Raw genomic sequence first — 19,683 nt, 5'->3', positions numbered from 1 at the left:
ATATATATATATATATATATAAAGAGAGAAAAAGATAGAGAATTCATTATACGTAATACTTCCATTCACGTCTTATCAAGAACGTATGTATGAAAATAATGAGTGAAAATATAGAAATGCGCGCGCGTACGTGTTTACAAATTACATAAAGCATTCGAATAAGCTACGAAGTAGTAATAGTAGTAGTATCATCTCGTTGTATTAAAAGTCGAACGTAATTTTCAAATGAGATAAAGCGAATAATGGCTCTTCTTTGGCCGTTAGAACGATCGAGATTAAATATATAGTTAGAGAATGGACCGGTGAAGTATTATACCGTTGCACGTACATATATACATATATAATTATATATATATATTATATATATAATGTATGTACGTACATATATATATAATACATATACATATACATATATATATAGATACATACTCGTTATAAATGCCACTTAAAAACTTCAGATTTCTCTCAGCTAACCGACGACCTTCGGTGAACGAAGAGTGCTTTGCTCTTTCGATCACGTCCTACGCGAACGCAACAAAGAGCGCCTAGGTATAATCGAGAAAAGTTTTTCGAGAAGAAATCTTTGTGTGTGTGCGCGTGCGCGTGTGTATGTTTATATACTACTCTCTTCTATTCTCCTCCAACGAGCATCATTTCGATCCCAGTCAGTATCGACGATCTAACGCGGCTCTTTTTTTCCGAATAAAAACAAGAAAACCACAAATGGAGTTAGGAGCAAAATCTTGTTGATGCCTAGTGTATTGGTGGATGAAAGAAAGAAGGGGAGGGAAAGAAAAAAAGAAAACAAAAAACAAAAAAAAAATAGTCGATTCGCGACACTCGCCAAGTCACGAAGAAGTGTGTATGTGCGGTGGGAGGGGAGGGGGAAGAAAGTTAAGCGTCCTTCTAAGTGAACGTAATCTACCTAGTTAAGAGATTAGTAAACAGAAAATCGCGGAATGGCATCGTAAATATTTGCCTACCATTGCGTCGAGATGATCGCAAACAGGGAAAGCAAGTATAAAAAGTTAGGGTAGGAAGATTAAGTGAGAAAAAAGAGAGAGAGAGAGAGAGAGAGAGAGAGAGAGAGAGAGAAATTAGTGATGCCAAAAGTGTGTTGCTTCTTTTTCTTTAATTGAATTTTACGATCGACGATGAGATTCAATCAAAGTTTCGCTCTATTTTCTTATTGAATTCGACATTTGCTTATCACAATTTATACGTTATACATAAATATGCGCATGTATACATGCATACATAACGTATCATTGCGTATGTCACTCCTTTGGACTCTTAACAAGACGCCTTTTCTCGCCTTCCTCTCGCATCAAAAGAATCTTATCCGACGCGATCGAAGCAAGAGCGAAAGAGAAAAAGAGAGAGAGAGAGAGAGAGAGAAAGAGAGAGAAAAAAAGAAAAACAAAAAGAAAACACGAATGCATATAAAGTGCATCTGAAACGTATCAATAATATACGATGTTATCGAAAGATGAACAACGTATATAAATGACGGTTGATTATCTATAATTATAATAAAAGAATTTTAGATAGAGAAAAAATGTGATATTTTTTTTTTTACCTCGTAAGACGAATGTCAACAAAGCCAACGGGACGGTGAATGTATGCGGCTCCATCGGGCACGGCGGGTGTCACAGACTCCGACGCGTGTAAAATCTCTCCTCTCCTCTTCTCTCTCTCTCTCTCTCTCTCTCTCTCTCTCTTCCACCCCGTTGTACTTTCTTTCACGCAATCTCTCCACATTCACACGTTTGCCCCGTCCTGTCGATTGCGGTACACATTTCTCGTTAGAACGAGTGGACTCATCGTCCAACGTGTGTCAAAATCACAAATCTCGCGATATTAAACCTCACCATTGTCGCAAGACGAACGACGATCCGCTTCTGGTACGATCACGGCGGAACATGGCTAACGGACGTCTGTACACCTCCGCATTGCCTCGAGTCCACGGACGATCTGACCTAGCCGACGCCATTTTGTGGGACGAACCGCGATCGAAGCACCATGTGCCGGCACGCCACAATACGATCGTACTATTTCACGCGCCGCTATTAAATTTGAATTCTTCTTTGTGTCTATTCGTAGAATGTAGTTTTGTTAGAATCAAATTATCTTCTTGACTTGAACTTTTTCAATAATATACTTATAAATATTGATTATTCGATATTTATTATCTATCCTTTGTTTTGTAGAAATAACATATTTATGTTTCTGTAATATCAAAATAAAATAAATTGAAAAGAAAATTTTCTTACGATCATAATTTTGTTATTTATGAATAAAACAGCAATGTTAGTTCGTTTAACATCAATATGCAAAATATTAATTGGAAAAAAAATTATTTTTATATGTCTTATATAAATAACATTAAAATGCGTAGATGGCTGTTGAGTTGCGTTCAAATTCGTTCAGATGTATGAGACCTTCATGGCTACCGTAAGCATCTTATAGTAATCTTAGGTTATGTTCTGTGCGTCGAGAGAAAAAAAGACAAATCAACGTTTATGTTGTCGTATCGTTTGATTTAATTTTTTTAAAGAAATATACGGTGAGTCATGCTGCGAAAATATATTTTACTGATAATGAATTTATTTCAAAGTTATTATACATATTATATTAACTAAGCATTGTTGTACAATGTTTCGAAATTTCATTACTCTCTGATTGTAGTGACGTGTATGAAAAATATGTACACATTATATCAATTGGCTTTGATTAATTTTATTTTTAACGAAATAAAGGTTTAAAAAGGATTAATAATTTTATTAAAGGTATTATAACTCACTAAAATGTCAGGAGGAATGTTATACGGAGGAGATGAAATTGGAGCCTTAGTATTTGACTTAGGACATCATTCTTTGCGAGTTGGATATGCTCAGGAGGATACGCCAAAGGCTGAAATACCAGCAGTGGTAGGTATAGGAGAAGATGCAAATAGTACAGCTACCAAAACCGAACCTATGGACATTGATGATAAAAAACCAGATAGCAATATTACACAATCAGGGACCAAATATTACATCGACACAACGATTCTTCATGTCCCACGTAAAAATATGGAAGTTGTAAGCTATATGAAGGATGGTATGATCGAGGATTGGGATCATTTTGAAAAAGTAATAGTCCTATACGTTTGATACTGTATATTGTTGTATAATTTTATATGTATATGAAATTATTTAACTTTAAGTCAATTATTTACTATATAGGTATTGGATTATACATACTCTAAGGTTATTCAATCCGATGCAGAATATCATCCGGTATTATTTTCTGAATCTCCATGGAATGTGCGTAGTAAAAGAGAAAAATTAACTGAATTAATGTTTGAAAAATATAATGTACCAGCATATTTTCTTGTAAAAAATGCTGTACTAGCTGCATTTGCAAATGGCAGAGCAACTGGTATCGTTGTTGATAGTGGTGCAACTCATACTTCTGCTGTACCTGTTCAAGATGGTTTTGTATTAACGCAAGCTATTGTAAAATCTCCTCTTGGCGGAGATTATATAAGTATGCAATGTAGACAATTTTTGCAGGTATAAAAATCCTTTTATTCCCTCTGAATATTATTAATTATGAAAAAGAAATAACTGTTTTTCTTAAATGAAAATAGGACAATGACATTGATTTGTCACCCTCTTACATGGTGGGCAGTAAAGAAGTAGTAAAAGATCATGATAAACCACGATGGGTGAAAAAGAAGGGCTTACCTGAAGTTACTAAATCCTGGCATAATTACATGGTAAAGAAACTTATTCAGGATTTTCAAGCTACTGTATTACAAGTTTCAGAAACACCGTACGATGAAAAAATAGTCTCTACAATACCCTCTGTACAATACGAATTTCCCACTGGTTATCATCAGGTAATTTTCTGTAATGAAATGATTCATTATTGAAACAATTATAATGAATTATGTGATATTTTAGGATTTTGGAAGTGAACGATTCCGCATACCAGAAGCATTATTTGATCCTAGTATGGTTCAAATGCGTGGTGGAATGGTTGGCAATACTATGTTAGGTGTAGGTCATATTGTTACAACTAGTGTTGGCATGTGCGATGTAGATGTAAGACCAGCACTTTACGGTAGTGTAGTTGTTACTGGTGGTAATTCATTTATACAGGTAAAATTGTCTTCATTAATAGATCATTGATATATCGCCGGGATAAAAAGTTCTTTGTATGATTTAATTTGAATTATTTTTTATCAAGGGTTTCCCCGAGCGTCTTAATAGAGATCTATCTATGAGAATACCATCCAGTATGAGATTGAAATTAATAAGTGCAAATGGTTGTGCAGAACGAAGATTTGGAGCTTGGATTGGAGGTTCAATATTAGCTTCGATAGGTACGTTTCAACAAATGTGGATATCCAGTCAAGAATATGAAGAAAGTGGTAAAAATCAAGTGGAAAGAAAATGTCCTTGAATTTGTATTACATGTAATTACTCATTTTTTCATAAAGTTGTATTTGTACAGTACGTTTTGCACAATTAATCCTAGCCATTGGTTAAAGATGTAAAAACAATGAAGATAGAGTTACTTCTTTTATTTATAACAAATACACGATGCATGTGCGAGAATTTTATAAATTTTAATGTATACAAAATATATTAAAGTTTTTATAAAGACCTACCTTAAAAGGTTGTGTGGTTTACAATTAAATAGTAGTTTCTACTCCACAGTTCTTTTGCCTTTGTACTTTCTTTAAACATGAAAGAGTCTGTATCTCGATCAAAGTCAATTTTTATAATAGAGTGTAATTATTCTTTTGTTCTGTATATACCCTGCATGTAAGTATAAGGCAGGTCTAGAAAACTATTAAGAAAACATGGCATTTTTAAGTGATTGTAAATGATACCAGGAAATCATTAATCATTCTTAATATTTTTTTCATCTAAAGTCTCTCTCATATTGATTTGTTAATTTACTGACTTATCAGAATATAGAATATAGAGGTTTGAAAAGGCTCTTGAAATAAATATGAAATAATTATCAAAACATTTCTGAGAATATAATTTTTCTTATGACCCCTATTAAAGGGTGTATATACCAAATATTTTATTCATGATTAATGATCAAGTATTAATAATGATCACACATAAAAGTAGACCTTTTCATTTATCCTGTTTTAGCTATTCTGTAAAACTATCTTTCTAAAATAAAAAAAACTATAACAATAACTTTGTATATAAAGTATTTAATACAAAATTTTATATCAAGTGGCCTGTCAAACAATCTACAAAATAAAATATTAATAATTTGCAATGGATATTGAACATTATGTATCTATAAACAAGAAAATTTTACAAATGGTTGGATTTTATCCAAAAAATAAAGTGAGGAGTCTTTTCTGTATATTATGCATGTTTCCTATTATTATACCACAAATAATACAAATTTATCAAGATTGGAACGATTTAAATATAGTTCTAGAAATCAGGTCTGTATAAAGAGCAAATTTAAGTTGATACATTTGAAAGAATTAAATTTAAAAATTGAAAAGAAATAAAAAAAAATTGTTTATATCAATTAATATCATTGTTATATAGTTCAGTATTACTCATGATATTACTTGGTATGTCAAAAACACTAGTATGCACTGTAAATAGTTCTAATGTGGAAATTCTTATTAATTTTTTATTAACGGATTTTTGGCAATCTGCAATAAATAATTTATTTTATAGAAACCTAGAAAAATATGCAATGTAAGTAATTGGATACAAATAATTGATAAAAAGTAATATCGCACAAATGAAAAGTAAAAATTATAATTATATGTATATTCCACTTTTACAGACAAGCTAAGAATATTACAAAAGGATATTTGTTTTTAATACTTAATGTCTTGGTAGTATTTTTCACATTACCATTGATTGATGTATTTATTCTGAAATATAAAGGAATGGTTGGAAATAATTCCAACTCTTTTCCTTTTATGGCATTATATCCTGATTCCTTTTATGAATTCCCACTCTATGAGGTAAGTTTGATAAATTAAGACAAAACTATAATATCAAACATTGTGGACAATTCTAATAAATTATATGTTTATAAAATTAACAGATAGTTTATGTCTCTCAGATGATAGCAACTTCTATTTGTGGTCTTCTTTTACTTGCGATAGATACTTTGATAGCCACAGCTGTAATTCACACATGTGGTCATTTTGTAACATTGCAAAAAAGTCTAAACAATATAAATAAAAGTTGTAACCTGGTATAATTTGGATTATTTTAATGTGATATATTAAAACAAATTACATATACAGAAATTTAGCTTAAACAAGTAATAATTATTTTAGGCGTATCAACTTCGGTATCAACGAAAGAGCTCGAAAAAAATTATAAAAAATATAAAATATCAATTAATGCGAAATATTAAGTATCATCATATAATCCTTCGGTAATTAACATTTTATATAAATTTAAACATGCACGTAAATATTATTAAAACAAATTATTGTAGATTTTGCGAAATTATGGAAAAAAATTTTAGTCTAATATTATTTTTGCAAACTATATCTAGTAGTCTGATAATCTGTCTAGTAGGCATACAAGTCAGTAATGTAAGTATAAAAAAAATTAATATATTATTTATAAAATATATATACTAATATTTTTACACATATTACAATTATGATACATTTGTAGAGTGGTTTAACAGATGGTACTAAATCAATGAAATACTTTTCCTATTTAATGATGGCACTATCTCAATTGTTATTATTTTGTTTTCCTGGTGATCAACTGATCTATCAGGTAATAAAAAAAGCTTAAAAAAGTATATATTATTTTTACAAATGTCATTATATCATATAACAGAGTTCTATGGTTAGCAAAACTATATATTCCATTGAGTGGTATCAGACATCTGTCCCAATAAAGTCTGAAGTATGTATGATGATATTACGGAGTCAAAAACCAAGTTACATAACAGCTGGAAAATTTTATGTGATGCATTTAGAAAATTTTAATGCGGTATAAATTTTCAAATGCCTTATTCTCATATATGATCTTAAAATATTTCTTTATACATACATTATTCAGCTTTGAAATTTAATCGTCTAATGAATTTTTGCACAATTTACAGATTTTGAATACTTCTCTTTCATATTTTATGGTTCTTAAGAATTTTAACGCATAGGATAATAATGTATAAAAAGCCTTGTACATAATAACTCACAGGTACTGTTAAATATTACATATACGCTCCCCATCCAAAATACATTTGGCAGAGATTATCTATATTCATAGCTTCTAAAATTAGATGATTAGTTTGTCCTTCAACACTAAGATTTAAAGCAATATTTTCTAATTTTTTTCCTTGAGAACGAACTAAACCTTTTAAACGTTGTTCAATGTTTTTTATATGTTCTACTGCCTAAAAAAAAGAAAAAAAAGAAGAAATAAGAAAAAAAAAAACAAAATTAATTATTTGCTCTTTATAATAATAAGTAATATTTTTAAAAAAGAACTTTAAAATGCAAATACCTTTTCGTTAGTTTTCTCTCCAGCTTCTCCTACTTGATTCTTATTCCAGCTAACTAATGGATCATATACAAACGGAGTAAGTACACTTAATAACGTACTCGATCGTTGCCTTAAGACTCTCATAGTTATTTGACAGGCACGTCTAAATGGACCTTCTACTTTTAATGGACCCATAGCATCGACCATATTGTGTGTTAAACGAAAAGGTACTCTTTCTGGCCAATCTAATAGTTCACCCTAAAAATATATATAGAAAATATATCTTTGAAAAATTTATCGAACAGAATGATAATATATGCATAATATAATATATATATATATATACATATTATAATATATGTATATGTATATATATATAAATATATATATATATGATACGATTATTTACCCGATTAAATAAACAACTAAAATCAACGTGAACACAATCACCACATTTGGAGTCAAATAATATGTTTTCTCCGTGACGATCTCCAAGTCCAAGAATATATCCTACCATTGACATAACAGCAGTAGTCCTAATATATGCAGTGCGAGCTTCGTACCTATTAAAAACAAAAAAAAAAAAAAAAAAAAAAAAAACAATTTCAAGCATTAACTATTAAAAAAAGTACAATGAAGTTAAGCGAAATATAAATATAATTGCACTCTACCATCCATAAGGATCAGGAAATGTGAGACGAAACCAATCTCCGAGAACTGGAGGATGACGTGGTAGTAATTTATTAAGAAATATATATCTCTTTTTTTCTAATGGATCTTTTAAAGCTAAAACCACATATGAAATATTCAATTAAAATGTATATAAAAATGTATATACAAATTTTATTTCGATTACTTACAACACAAAAGAGATTTTAATTCTCTACTTGTAATAGCTATACCCCTTTCTCTATATAAGTTCATAAGGATAGGACGAAAACCAACTAAATTGGGTACCCACTCAATAAAACCACACTCTTCATTTAGCGGTACAACACTCTGTTAATAATAATGAAAATTATAAATAGTCATTATCTATCATTTCCAAATAATATATTATACTTACATAGGTTCTTATATAAAGTCTTCTCTGTCGTGATTCTGGATCTTTTTGAAGATACTTATTTACAATATCATTAAATTCCATCAGTCTGAAATCTCTTCTTAAATCATCTTTCGGTTTGCACATAAAAAGATATTTTTTACCATCCGATCCTTTCAATTCAATACGACGTGGTCTTTGAAGAGATTGCATAACAACAACCTTTTCCTCTATTCCCGCAATATGGACACATTCTCTATATCCGAATAAATATAAAAAATATAAATCCAGTCTTTACATACAATCTTTACATCTTTACTGTTAATACATGACAGTACAATTTTTTCCTATATTACATATACTTACGAAGAAAATGGATGATGATGCTCGACAGAAGTATCTTTAGAAGGTAAAATAAATTGCCGAAATTTCGTTGCCGGGATCATAATCGGACTAAAATCTGTATTTGAAAACATTCGTGGTAAATTTCGTGATAATTGACTAACTGTTGTGTTCATTATTCCCTGTTAATCAATAAATAATATTTTATGTGTGTGTGTGTGTGTGAGCGTGTGTTATTATTATTAAAAAATTATCATAATATTAAATATATATATATATATATATATATATATTTCAATATTCTAAACTTACATCAGGTATATTTTTATTAGACAGCTCTATTAATTTTTCCCAAAGTTTATTAAAATCCTTGATAAGTTTAGTCATTTCTAATGTTTTCAATTGGGAATGATTTAAAATTTCTTGGCATCTTCTTTGTCGTATAGGATATGAAGACTATTTTCAAATAATATAATTTTTATATAAGAGTAAAAATAATTTTTTAGAATAATAATGAGAATTGTTATATAATTACATTAATAACCGAGGCCATCATCCATAAACAATGTTGTGGATACGCGACAATTAATTTAACCAAAAGAGTACAAAGTGTTTTTTGAACTTCTACGGAAGGATGACAAATTCTAGATACAAGTTGACTAAATGCTGTGAGCCACATAAATATTGGTAATCTTTCTTGATATGCATCTACAAGATAAATAAAAAAGAAAAAATAATATTACGTTATCCCTGCGTTACTATTTTTCTTATTATAAATTATTATCATTACCCATAATTTTAGTCATCTTTAATAAACAATCTTGACGTAACTTATCATTCTCGACTTGTCCATATTGACTACTACGAGTAGCTACACGTGAAGCAAAGTCTAACCAAATAGTTAACATTTTAGGCATTGACTGATGAATGTATTTGCAACCATACTGAAGTGATTTACCATAATAATTCATCATATGGACTTGTAATTCTCTAAAACAATAACATTTGATAATCCTCAATATACCTATACAAGATAATATTATATTATGATTATTATATTATCTTACCGTCCTTTTATGTCTTTTTCTTCATCAGACATTCTATTAACAACAGATTCGTAATATTGAGCACAAGCAAGTAAGCTTTTTTCCCATGCTCTCCAAACTTCAATAGCTTCCTTATAATTGCAAATACTAACGTCTGTATCCACATTAAGTGTTTCATCATTATATTTAGCAAAGAGAAGTTTTGCCTGAAAATAATGATACGTTATTATACAAAAGAATGAGATATAATATTTCTTTTAATATGTAGTATTCATTATTTTTTTTTTTTTTTTATAATCTAAAAACCTTGGCACATTGCTTTCTTTCTTCAACACATTCTCCTGATGGCATTTGTTTATAAAAAGAAGATGGTTTGAAGCAATTTGAAAAACATCGTTTTAAAGTTGTAAAAGCTTCTTCTTGACATCCTTTTTGCCAATATAATTGAGCTTGTTCTATGTATAGTTCTTGAGATGGACAAGAATCACCAGCAGACAAAATGTACATATATGATTGTTGATGTAAGCCAGCCCTAAAAAAAAAAAGATAATGTTCGATGTTAAAGAAGAAATATATAATATATCAACGAAAAAAAATATATTTGCGCTTATCAAATGAAATATACTTTCTAGCAATTTTTGCACTCTTCAACCAAATTTTGCCAATTTCTCGTTTAAGCTCTAGATTTTCTGTACCACTCGTTTTAGCCTGTAATTTTACAGCTAAATCTAATGTGGCTCTGCGCATACCAAGAACAAATTCTATTCCGCGTGATGTTCGTATAAGTTGACCACGTTTATCCCATTCTTCCAATATCAATGGAACTTGTTTTACATCCGTCATCATCAAAGAAGCTGCTTTATCGAATTCATTAAGTACATGTAATCTAAAAAAAAAATAAAAAAAATAAAAAAAAAAATAAAATAAAAAGATTAAAAGATTTTAAGAAAAATCCTATTTTTATGCTATTAGATATTCAAAAGACTTACTTCATAATACATGAATACGTTTGTTGATATCCTCCTGGACGTGAAGCAACTTCTAACAGCGATAATAATTTTTTTTTTATAATAGAAAAATCTGGCTTAATTCCTCGTTCAAAATCTTCTAACAACATGTCCTTTATATTTTTTTGAGATGCATTGTCGAGATGAGTGACTTGAGCAAGTCTCCAAAAAGGTTCATTATCAATTATCAATGGCTCTAATTCAGGCCTATTATAATAAGAAAAAATATAATATATCTGTCAATTACATCATATCTTTCAATTTTATTACCTGCTGCTTAATATACCCTCTGTAATATTTTTTGCTGTAAAAGGCTGATCAAGACCCAAGTAACAATGGATCATACCTTGTAAATATTTAGATTTAACAACTTCCTTTTGCGCAAGTCTTTCGTAGCATGTAGCTGCATCCTTTAAATTAAAATGAATAACATATAATATGCACGCACGCACGTACGTATATACGCATGCACGCATACACTAAAAATATTTGTTATACCTGCAACTGTCCACTAACTTCATGTGCTAATACCAATTGTTGTAATGTGGGTGTTTGATCTTGAGTTGCTAGAATACCAGAAACTCCATCTGGCTCATCAAGTTGAGCATATATTTTCTATAATAAAAAGGATATAAATTATTGCGTACAATGAAAATATTTTGATATAGAGAAATGCAATAATTTATTTACTGCAAGTAATCCCCCTTCTGTTGTTTCTGATAATCCTTTACCACTAGAAGCCATATGTTGTTCCAAGTACATTAAAGCACGATGATATTCGTGTGATTGATAGCAACCTTCTGCTATCACTAAAGTATCCAATTTCGAACAGAATGCTGTTTCAATGAAAATATTAAATAATTTAATATTATTTAAATTCTGTAAAAATATATACTTCCTGTTATATTAAATCATTCTTACTTTCTACTGATTTAAATTTTTCATCCTGAAATAATCTTCGTTCTCTAAGCCATCGTTGTAGATGATCCAATATCGAAAATACAATTTGAGAACAACGCGTACGTCTAGCTTCATCAGAAATTCTTTTATCATCTATTTTCGTACTGTAGTCGTATCGAAGAGGCCGATAGTTAACAAGTTCCTGATCAAGAGTAGGCTGTATTCTAACATTAATTACAGCTAATATTTCTTCTCTCAATTTATTATGTATTTCTTCTGTTTCATTTGAAACTATGTAAGCTAATAAACAAAATATATCCAATTATATATATGGTATAATAAACGATCACAAATATAAAGATATCACATAACTCACAGACTATATGAGGTAGAGCAAATATCATTGTTTTTATATCACGCTTGAATGCTGGTCTACAAGCGTGTAAGACATTACTTAAGGTTTCATGATTTAAATTATTTGACATACTACATAGCCAATTATATGCCCACTTTCCCACAGAAGATCCTGCTTCAGAGCTATAAGAAATATTTTAATTATTTATTTTAGCTATACAGTTATTTATCCGATAAAGACGTACCCATAAACAGGATGAGGAAATTCGATAATGTCGTTTACTACTGTTATTTTATAATGCGATGTTAGAAAAGGAAAGATTATTTGTTGCGTTGTTAAAGGCAAATTATTCCATAATTCACTGTTTTTACCTTCTGGTCTTATATCGTATGCTTTTAATATTTCCTAAAAATATAATGTAAATTTCCGGATTTGGTAATTATTAATAATAATTGTTTTTAATTATTAATAATAATAGTTGTTTAATAATAATTTACATACCTGTATAGCAAGTGAAAAACAATCCATACTCTGAGTACTGTTTTGCATTTGGAAAGCACGAACATTTTCAAAAAGCATTGCACAAGCAAATTCTTCATTCATATCAAATATGAATTTACTATCTTCCCTGGAAATAATTCTTCGAGGAAGAAGACTTGGTTCAATAGCACCTAATTCCCCAAGACATTCTCCATATAAAATACGAATATTATCATCCTTTTCTTGACATCCCATAAGTAAAGTATCTAAAAGCTTTGTAAGAGAAAAATTTATTCCCATCATTTGGTTTACTTATTTGCTAAGTAATATCATAGAACTAGAAATTAATATACCTCAACAATTAATGGATGTACATCTGTATCGCTTAATATCATTTTATTAAGTTCTATTCTATGTTCTGCCAAAAATTTCTGCAGATATACCAATGCCCTCATACGAACTTCATCTGTTTCGTGAGTAATTCGTTTAAGCCATAATTTCAGATTTTTACCAAATTCGCATGGTCTAAAATTCAGAAAGGGCTTTGAACAAAAATTGTTTCTTTTTTACTAAGCAGATAAATAAATATATATTACTTACTGTGCTTCTAAAATATGTTTCTTAACAATAGCTGATATATGACTTGAAACTTTCATATCATCAATAAAAAACAAATCCGAAATATATTTTGAAATGTTATTGTTTTCATGAAATAAAAATTCTAACATTTCATTTACTTTTATAGAATAATTTTCTAATAATGGTATCATAGAAACACATATAGTTGGTAATAATGGGCCAAGATCTTCCATTGGCATACTAAAATTAAAAATTATGATTTAAATTGCAAATAATTATATTTAATTAATAGTTAATTAATTATTATAAACATACTTGTGAATAAAGGCATCCCATGCATCACATACTAAGGGTCCAAAGGTAGGTCTTTTAAATCCTAATGAAACGCGCAATGTTGCTAAAATTTTATACCTAAGTGGCGCAACATGCTCTGCACCCATGTATCGCATTAATGTCGATAATGAAGCCAATGCACATTTTTGAGTATATTCATCTGATTTAGGACCAAGATTGACGTCATATTTGACTAATATACCATGTAGTCTCAGTTTCAGGTAAGCGACCTAAAATTTATTTATTAAATTTACATATTATGTAAAATAATACTCATTCATTTACTTAATAATATAAAAGTAAGATTACTTACTATTCTTTCATGTGTACTAAAATCTGGTCTTGTAGTGCCATCATAGTCTGATATTATACGTAAAAAGCCAATAATTTTTTCTGGTGACTCATAAAATTTTAACATCAAATCTTCAAATATACCCTATTATTAATATGAAAATAAATGAACATTCATAAAATACATTCATGAAAGAAGAATATTAATAATATTACAAAAGTATTTCTTACCACAAAAGAATCCCTTGTTAATTCTGAAATGCTGATTTTAGTCAATTTTGATACATATTTTAAACATTCTATTCCAGTACTCAATGGCAGATTTAGAAATGAATAACTGCAAATATGCTAAACACAATACAATAATATACATAAGTTTTATATCAGAGAAGCTTTTAAAAAGATTAAAATATTTATGTGATATTTTACATACTGGAAAATATTCAATCAACATTTGTTTCTCGTCTACAGACAATAATTCGGCCATATCTTGTAAAAGACAAATTACTTTTGGTGTTTGAAGTATAAGAGAAAGTAAGTAACATACTGCATGATAACCATCTTTCCTTAGTAATTCACGTGATCCATGATACCCAACGCATTTAGCAACGCGATGTACTGAAGTTGCAATATTATAAGAACTCTCAAGGTAATTAAAAACTGCTCGTTGCATTATTAACTATAAAAATATTCATATAAATATTGTAATAAAGATTGAATATATAGAAACTTATATTTTAATAATGTTATTACTGTGAGAAAAAATTTTTTGTATCTAATGTATAGCATCTTCGGTGTTATATTAAGAAAAGAAGCGATATCTTGATAAATAACTACAGCAGAAGCCACATTTGCAGGTGATGAATTTGGATGAAGTATAGTAACAAAAAGTAAGTTAATAATTCTTCTTTCTGTCACGTATAATGGAACACTAAAATCATAAATATAAATTATTAATAATAAAATCATGTTACACTTATTGATTTTTATAGATTCAAATTGTATTTAGTTCTATACCATGCAAAGTTTTTTGCAGCATTAAGTAATGTGTTATGTAAACAATAATTGGAAGTATCTAGTGCAACGATTAATGTTTCAACCATAAAATTAATCACAAAATCCACGAATTTTTCTAACTCTGTTGGTATCCTATCTAATAAGCATTCTCCAGTTCTCTTCAATATATCAATTCGAATATTTAATACTTGTCCTATTGTTATGGCGAAGTTTGATCTTATTTCTACATTTTCATCTTGCATATAAGGCAACCAAAGCTGTGTTATTGTATTGCTGCTAAATGATTTCATATGCTTTGTAAAAGACATAAAATTTTTCGATAAACTTAAACGCACTTTAGGAGATCTCGATGTTAATAATTTGAAGTATTGACTCAACAGCTGATCATGTTGTTTGTCTATAAAACATGATTCTAAATATTTATCTTTATCAAAATTATTTACACTTTTAGTACAATATTTACATTCTATATTGTTACTAATTATCTGTGCTATATCTCTGAAAGAAAAAGATATTTATTTTATTTTAATATATAATAATATTATAATAATATAAGAAAAAATTATATAATATCAGTACCTGACTACGTCGAAGCCACCTGATAAAAAACAAGCAATGTGGCCTAATGTTTTTGCTAAAGTCTCTTGAATTAATTCATTGGTTGAGAATAAAGCAGGCTTTAAAATAAATTCAGAGATATCTTCTAATTTTATTTTTGAATTTTTCATTAATGTAATGCTGCTGCTACAAATTACAAAAATATATAATTATAAGAACAATGTATATAACGCTATTCTATTTTAAATATATGAATTTATTTCTACATAAAATACTTACTTTATACCTATAATAGCCAGTTGAAGTTCATTGTTTATAATAAATGTACGTATTAGATATAATCTATTTTCTTTTTTACCATGTCCACATATTGTCATGAAACATTTTGCTTTCATTTCATTATTAAGAGATTTGAGAGTCTCCATACCTGTTTGATTTATTTCTGCTGTTTCTTTTATATTCTTCATAAATGGTAATGTTAGTATTGATTCAATCAAATCTTTGTTAGATTCATTATGAATCATTACACACATTATGCTTCTCAAAATAATTTCTTTCAATTCATGTTTACCAAAATTAAGTTCGTATATTAGTTTCTTTAATATAACATTTAAATCATCTTTATATAAAATAACATCGATATTTTGTTCAATAATCCAGTGTTGTAACAAGCAAGAACCATGTAAAATGTATAACATATCATTATATCTATTAGTTTGCACGGCAGCATGTAATTCTTGTTTAAACAAAAACCATGCTTCATTGACTTCCTCTAAATTTACATTATTAGTTATTGAATCATTGTATCTGATTCCAAAGTAAATATAACACATAAAAACTGAAATAAACTCCTAAAAAAAAATATATATATATACATACTAAATCTATATCGTATTTATAAAATATATTGGATTTTAGAGATAATTCTACTAACCGGACAATTTCGAAAATATTTGATAAACTTTTTAGCTTCAAAAGAAGTACATGATCTTGGTTCTAAAATTAAATATTCTTTAATTTTTTGACAAATTTCTATTTTCAATGGTTTTAGTGCTTCCTGTTCCACTTCAGCCACTGATTGTAAAAATAATAATAAATAAGTAACAATGTAAAGTAATGAGTAATAATATATATCAAACTATATATATTTAAAGTTAATAAAAACTCACATATGAATTCATGCTCTAAAAGATTAATTATTTCAAAGCACAAAGTAGTAAGATTTGTTGATGCTACTAACATATGAATAAGTTGTAACAACGTTTTAATATATTGATTGAGAGCTTCAATTGTCAATTGTCCATAATTTATCCATATTGGAATAGTTTTTATAATTTCAGTAGTATAAATAATTAATGTTGATGCATACTTAAAATACATACATTTTTAGATTAAATTAATGCAAAACATATATGAATTCATATAGATATTAAATAAGTAAAGTTACATACTTGATTTGTTGAATTACAAATTTCTATAAGTTGTGGAGAAAGTTCTAAGATATTTAGTTTTATATCTGGAGCAGATTTTATGATAGTTCCTATAAAAATATTCCCAAGTTTTTCTTGATCCCATGTAGATATTCCTGATTTATTAATAATCTATATAGTAGAAATTCACATGAACATAAAAATATACAAAAATAAAAAAACTAATTTATTTATTATATGTGATATATTATAATTTAAATTACCTCCAATATAGATCTCTGTACAGATGTAACAAGATTAATTTTCAAAGTTACTGGGTATGTTGAAAGATCTAAGTCTGGTATACAATTATCAATTATTATAAAATTACGCAGTATTATTTCATCATTTTCTTTAGCATGTACATAGAATCCGTTTAGTTCTGCATGAAGAATAAGTAGAAATAAAATACAAACTATATTGTTATATAACTGTAATAAAAGTTGTTAATAAATACCTTCAAGTATAGATAAATATATCATGCTTATTTTTGTAAATGTAATACTATGATGTGCCGATAATATTCTAAGCATACATGCTTGTACTTCTATACTTTTCATTAGGACATCATTGCTTAATGGATTCCCTATTATATAAAACATTGCTCCAAAAAGCCATGTTGTAAATGCTGGAAAATAAAATGATATAATGAAAATATGGTCAATATACTTCAACTTAATAACATATATAAATATATTTAATTACCTTCATATTGTACATATAAGTTGTCATCATATGGAATTACATTGTAAGGAGGAATTAAAACATTCCTTAAATTCAATGAACTTTTAAGAATTGATTCTAGTAGAGAGCATAGAATTTGTTCGGCTGTTACACTTTTGTAATCTGAGAAAATTGTAGTCACTGGACAATGAATAAATTTCCATAATGATTCTGCAACGCTATAAAATCATTTGTGTAAATACGATAGACCAAATTGGTTATATGATTTGTAAAAGGTTGTAAAAAGAAAAGCTAATTATTATTATTATTATTATTATTATTTTTATTGCAAATAATTATAAATATATTACCTAGTATTTTCTTGATATTCCGGTAAACTATCATCTTCATCCATCGTACGTTATATTTCATTTTTATACACAATAGTAATGAAATTAGGTTGCAATTTGTGTAAATTGCAATTAATCATTTCACATAATTTTAAGACATCGAATTAAGCGTTAAGAGCTTCATTATAATACAGCCTATAAATTAATAAATTGACTTATAACTCTATAAAACTCAATACTTTTGTCGTAAATGAATAAGATTGAACAGGTTCGTTCGTTAGGAATGTTTTTCGCGGTTATTCAAAAATAATCGCACAGGAGCGACATCTGTAACACTATTTATCAAGATCCACTTAAATATATATATATATATATATATATATATATATATATATATATATATATATATTATATATGTATATATATATATGTATCTATAATATACAAATAGAAAAAATATTTTATTTAACGAATAAACACATATACAGTATATATTTTTAATTATTTTAATAAATTTATAACGTTTCATCATTTTAATATTTTTTTCAACATTTAAATCTATCTATTTATAATTAAATATACATTATGAGTGAAATAAACGAAGAAAAAATATTAGAAATTTTAAAATTTTGTATCTATCAAAGATTGACAGTAACCGAATTTATTCTCCTCTCAAGGAGAATGTATTATACACAAAGTATATAACATGTATATAAACTTTAAACGCGTTTAGAAAGCTTTTACTGTTGACAAGTTTAGGTCACTCGTTGCGAAACTTAAAGCTGTTCTACTTTTAGTCGACAGGAGTACTTAACAGGATTCTGATGTGAACATTTCTTATCATTATTATTATATATGTATATACATAATAATAATGATACATTTTTTTTCCTTTTAAATAAATTATATCTTTTTTCTTTCATACGCATAGTTAGATCAATGTCCATTGTCATTATTATTAAAAAGAGAGAAGTTCCCCTTTAGATAGTAATTATTATTATATTACAACAACTAAGCGGTACGTGTTCTGATTTTTTTATTACATCCGGTAGGGGATTTCAGTCGATAGAGAAATATTTCCTTCGCATGGAACTGACACAAAGGTATATCATTCACAACATAGTAGAAACATTTCTAATAAATATTCTATACTTGAATCTACATCTTTGTATTTTAATCGTTTCCATTTAAGTTGCCTTTTTCTATTCGACAAATAAAGTCTGCCATTACTCGTATCTTTAAATAATTGCACTTTTATCTTCGATTCCAAGGTCGTTTTATCTATCATTAAGACTACCTACTGCAGTGTAAAATATAAATACGAAACGCTTAATGAATAGTTTCACTTTTCTCTTCTTTGCTAACAGATAAAGAAAGGAAGGAAGGAAGGAAGGAAGGAAGGAAGGAAGGAAGGAAGCAGGAGGAAGGGGAGAGTTATTTTTCGCGTGCTCGAGTTCTATACACACCGGTAGAAGACTTCGTTCTCTTTGAAATCTTTATCCGTCCTCTTGTGCATATCTTCTCTTCTATTCTTTCATCCAGTATCATCGTATCTCTTGTCTGTACCCTCGCCGCGCTTGCCGATTTTAATCCTTCTCTCTTTCTCCCTATTTCCTTTCTTTCACTTCTCTCTCCTATTTTCCTACGCATGATATATTTTCTCCTATCGATTCTACGGCGAACAATCGTTTCTTTTTTTCAATGCCCCTTAAGGATTTAATTGGCTCTCGACTTCGAGCCATCGTTATTTCGCTC

At 28.4% G+C, this 19,683-nt stretch overlaps 4 protein-coding genes across 8 annotated transcripts in view; 2 read left to right on the top strand and 2 right to left on the bottom strand.

The window, feature by feature from the left end:
- Positions 1–2,164, bottom strand: part of LOC124421964 (neogenin) — a 31,330-nt gene extending 29,166 nt beyond the window's left edge. For 2 of the 4 annotated variants that reach the window (XM_046957754.1, XM_046957756.1), the window contains exon 1: positions 1,580–2,164. In XM_046957754.1, coding sequence (XP_046813710.1) covers positions 1,580–1,634 — 55 coding nt within the window. In that variant the 5' untranslated portion in view covers positions 1,635–2,164. The remainder of the gene's footprint in view (positions 1–1,579) is intronic. The other 2 variants (XM_046957753.1, XM_046957757.1) reach the window with 2 other exon arrangements.
- A 168-nt stretch (positions 2,165–2,332) lies between these two features.
- Positions 2,333–5,382, top strand: LOC124421966 (actin-like protein 6B). The gene is made up of 6 exons (XM_046957759.1): positions 2,333–2,566; positions 2,790–3,134; positions 3,228–3,557; positions 3,635–3,886; positions 3,951–4,148; positions 4,237–5,382. The coding sequence occupies exons 2-6, from the start codon at positions 2,808–2,810 to the stop codon at positions 4,450–4,452; spliced, it is 1,323 nt and encodes a 440-aa protein (XP_046813715.1). The 5' UTR covers positions 2,333–2,566; positions 2,790–2,807; the 3' UTR covers positions 4,453–5,382.
- LOC124421967 (odorant receptor 13a-like) lies at positions 5,292–7,079 on the top strand. The gene is given in 8 exon segments (XM_046957760.1): positions 5,292–5,467; positions 5,577–5,732; positions 5,824–6,011; positions 6,095–6,243; positions 6,329–6,429; positions 6,493–6,592; positions 6,678–6,785; positions 6,849–7,079. Coding segments are annotated over 8 exon segments (1,209 nt in total).
- Positions 7,080–7,224: 145 nt separating this feature from the next.
- LOC124421963 (serine/threonine-protein kinase ATR) lies at positions 7,225–18,214 on the bottom strand. Of its 2 annotated transcripts, XM_046957752.1 has the most exons (39): positions 17,950–18,214; positions 17,621–17,817; positions 17,373–17,543; positions 17,140–17,297; positions 16,898–17,047; positions 16,616–16,814; positions 16,381–16,520; positions 15,726–16,297; positions 15,468–15,632; positions 15,352–15,386; positions 14,889–15,285; positions 14,625–14,802; positions 14,305–14,550; positions 14,103–14,219; positions 13,894–14,016; positions 13,563–13,810; positions 13,269–13,487; positions 13,022–13,193; positions 12,690–12,941; positions 12,433–12,593; positions 12,210–12,370; positions 11,855–12,133; positions 11,624–11,769; positions 11,432–11,548; positions 11,204–11,343; positions 10,916–11,140; positions 10,552–10,812; positions 10,233–10,458; positions 9,948–10,132; positions 9,671–9,870; positions 9,416–9,588; positions 9,193–9,336; positions 8,905–9,062; positions 8,563–8,794; positions 8,357–8,495; positions 8,168–8,282; positions 7,906–8,059; positions 7,518–7,754; positions 7,225–7,407 (listed from the first exon to the last, which is right to left on the bottom strand). In XM_046957752.1, exons 1-39 carry the CDS (start codon positions 17,991–17,993, stop codon positions 7,225–7,227), a joined length of 7,419 nt encoding a protein of 2,472 aa, XP_046813708.1. In that variant the 5' UTR covers positions 17,994–18,214. The 2 variants fall into 2 exon arrangements, with proteins under 2 accessions (XP_046813708.1, XP_046813707.1); XM_046957751.1 differs by having other exon boundaries at positions 14,889–15,386.
- Between the last annotated feature and the right edge of the window lie 1,469 nt (positions 18,215–19,683).

This window comes from Vespa crabro, chromosome 2 (genome assembly GCF_910589235.1).
Source record: "Vespa crabro chromosome 2, iyVesCrab1.2, whole genome shotgun sequence".
NCBI lineage: Eukaryota > Metazoa > Arthropoda > Insecta > Hymenoptera > Vespidae > Vespa > Vespa crabro.
Note: the sequence above shows the minus strand (reverse complement) of the source record. Positions and strands in the feature narration are given on the sequence as shown.

Coding starts and splice junctions, on each gene's coding strand:
- LOC124421966 (XM_046957759.1), top strand. CDS start 2,808: ATGTCAGGAGGAATGTTATACGGAGGAGATGAAATTGGAGCCTTAGTA. Junction 3,135..3,227: donor ATTGGGATCATTTTGAAAAA/GTAATAGTCCTA, acceptor TTTACTATATAG/GTATTGGATTATACATACTC. Junction 3,887..3,950: donor TTCCCACTGGTTATCATCAG/GTAATTTTCTGT, acceptor GTGATATTTTAG/GATTTTGGAAGTGAACGATT.
- LOC124421963 (XM_046957751.1), bottom strand. CDS start 17,993: ATGGATGAAGATGATAGTTTACCGGAATATCAAGAAAATACTAG. Junction 16,815..16,897: donor TTTGTAATTCAACAAATCAA/GTATGTAACTTT, acceptor ATGTATTTTAAG/TATGCATCAACATTAATTAT. Junction 11,141..11,203: donor GAGGGTATATTAAGCAGCAG/GTAATAAAATTG, acceptor TTATTATAATAG/GCCTGAATTAGAGCCATTGA.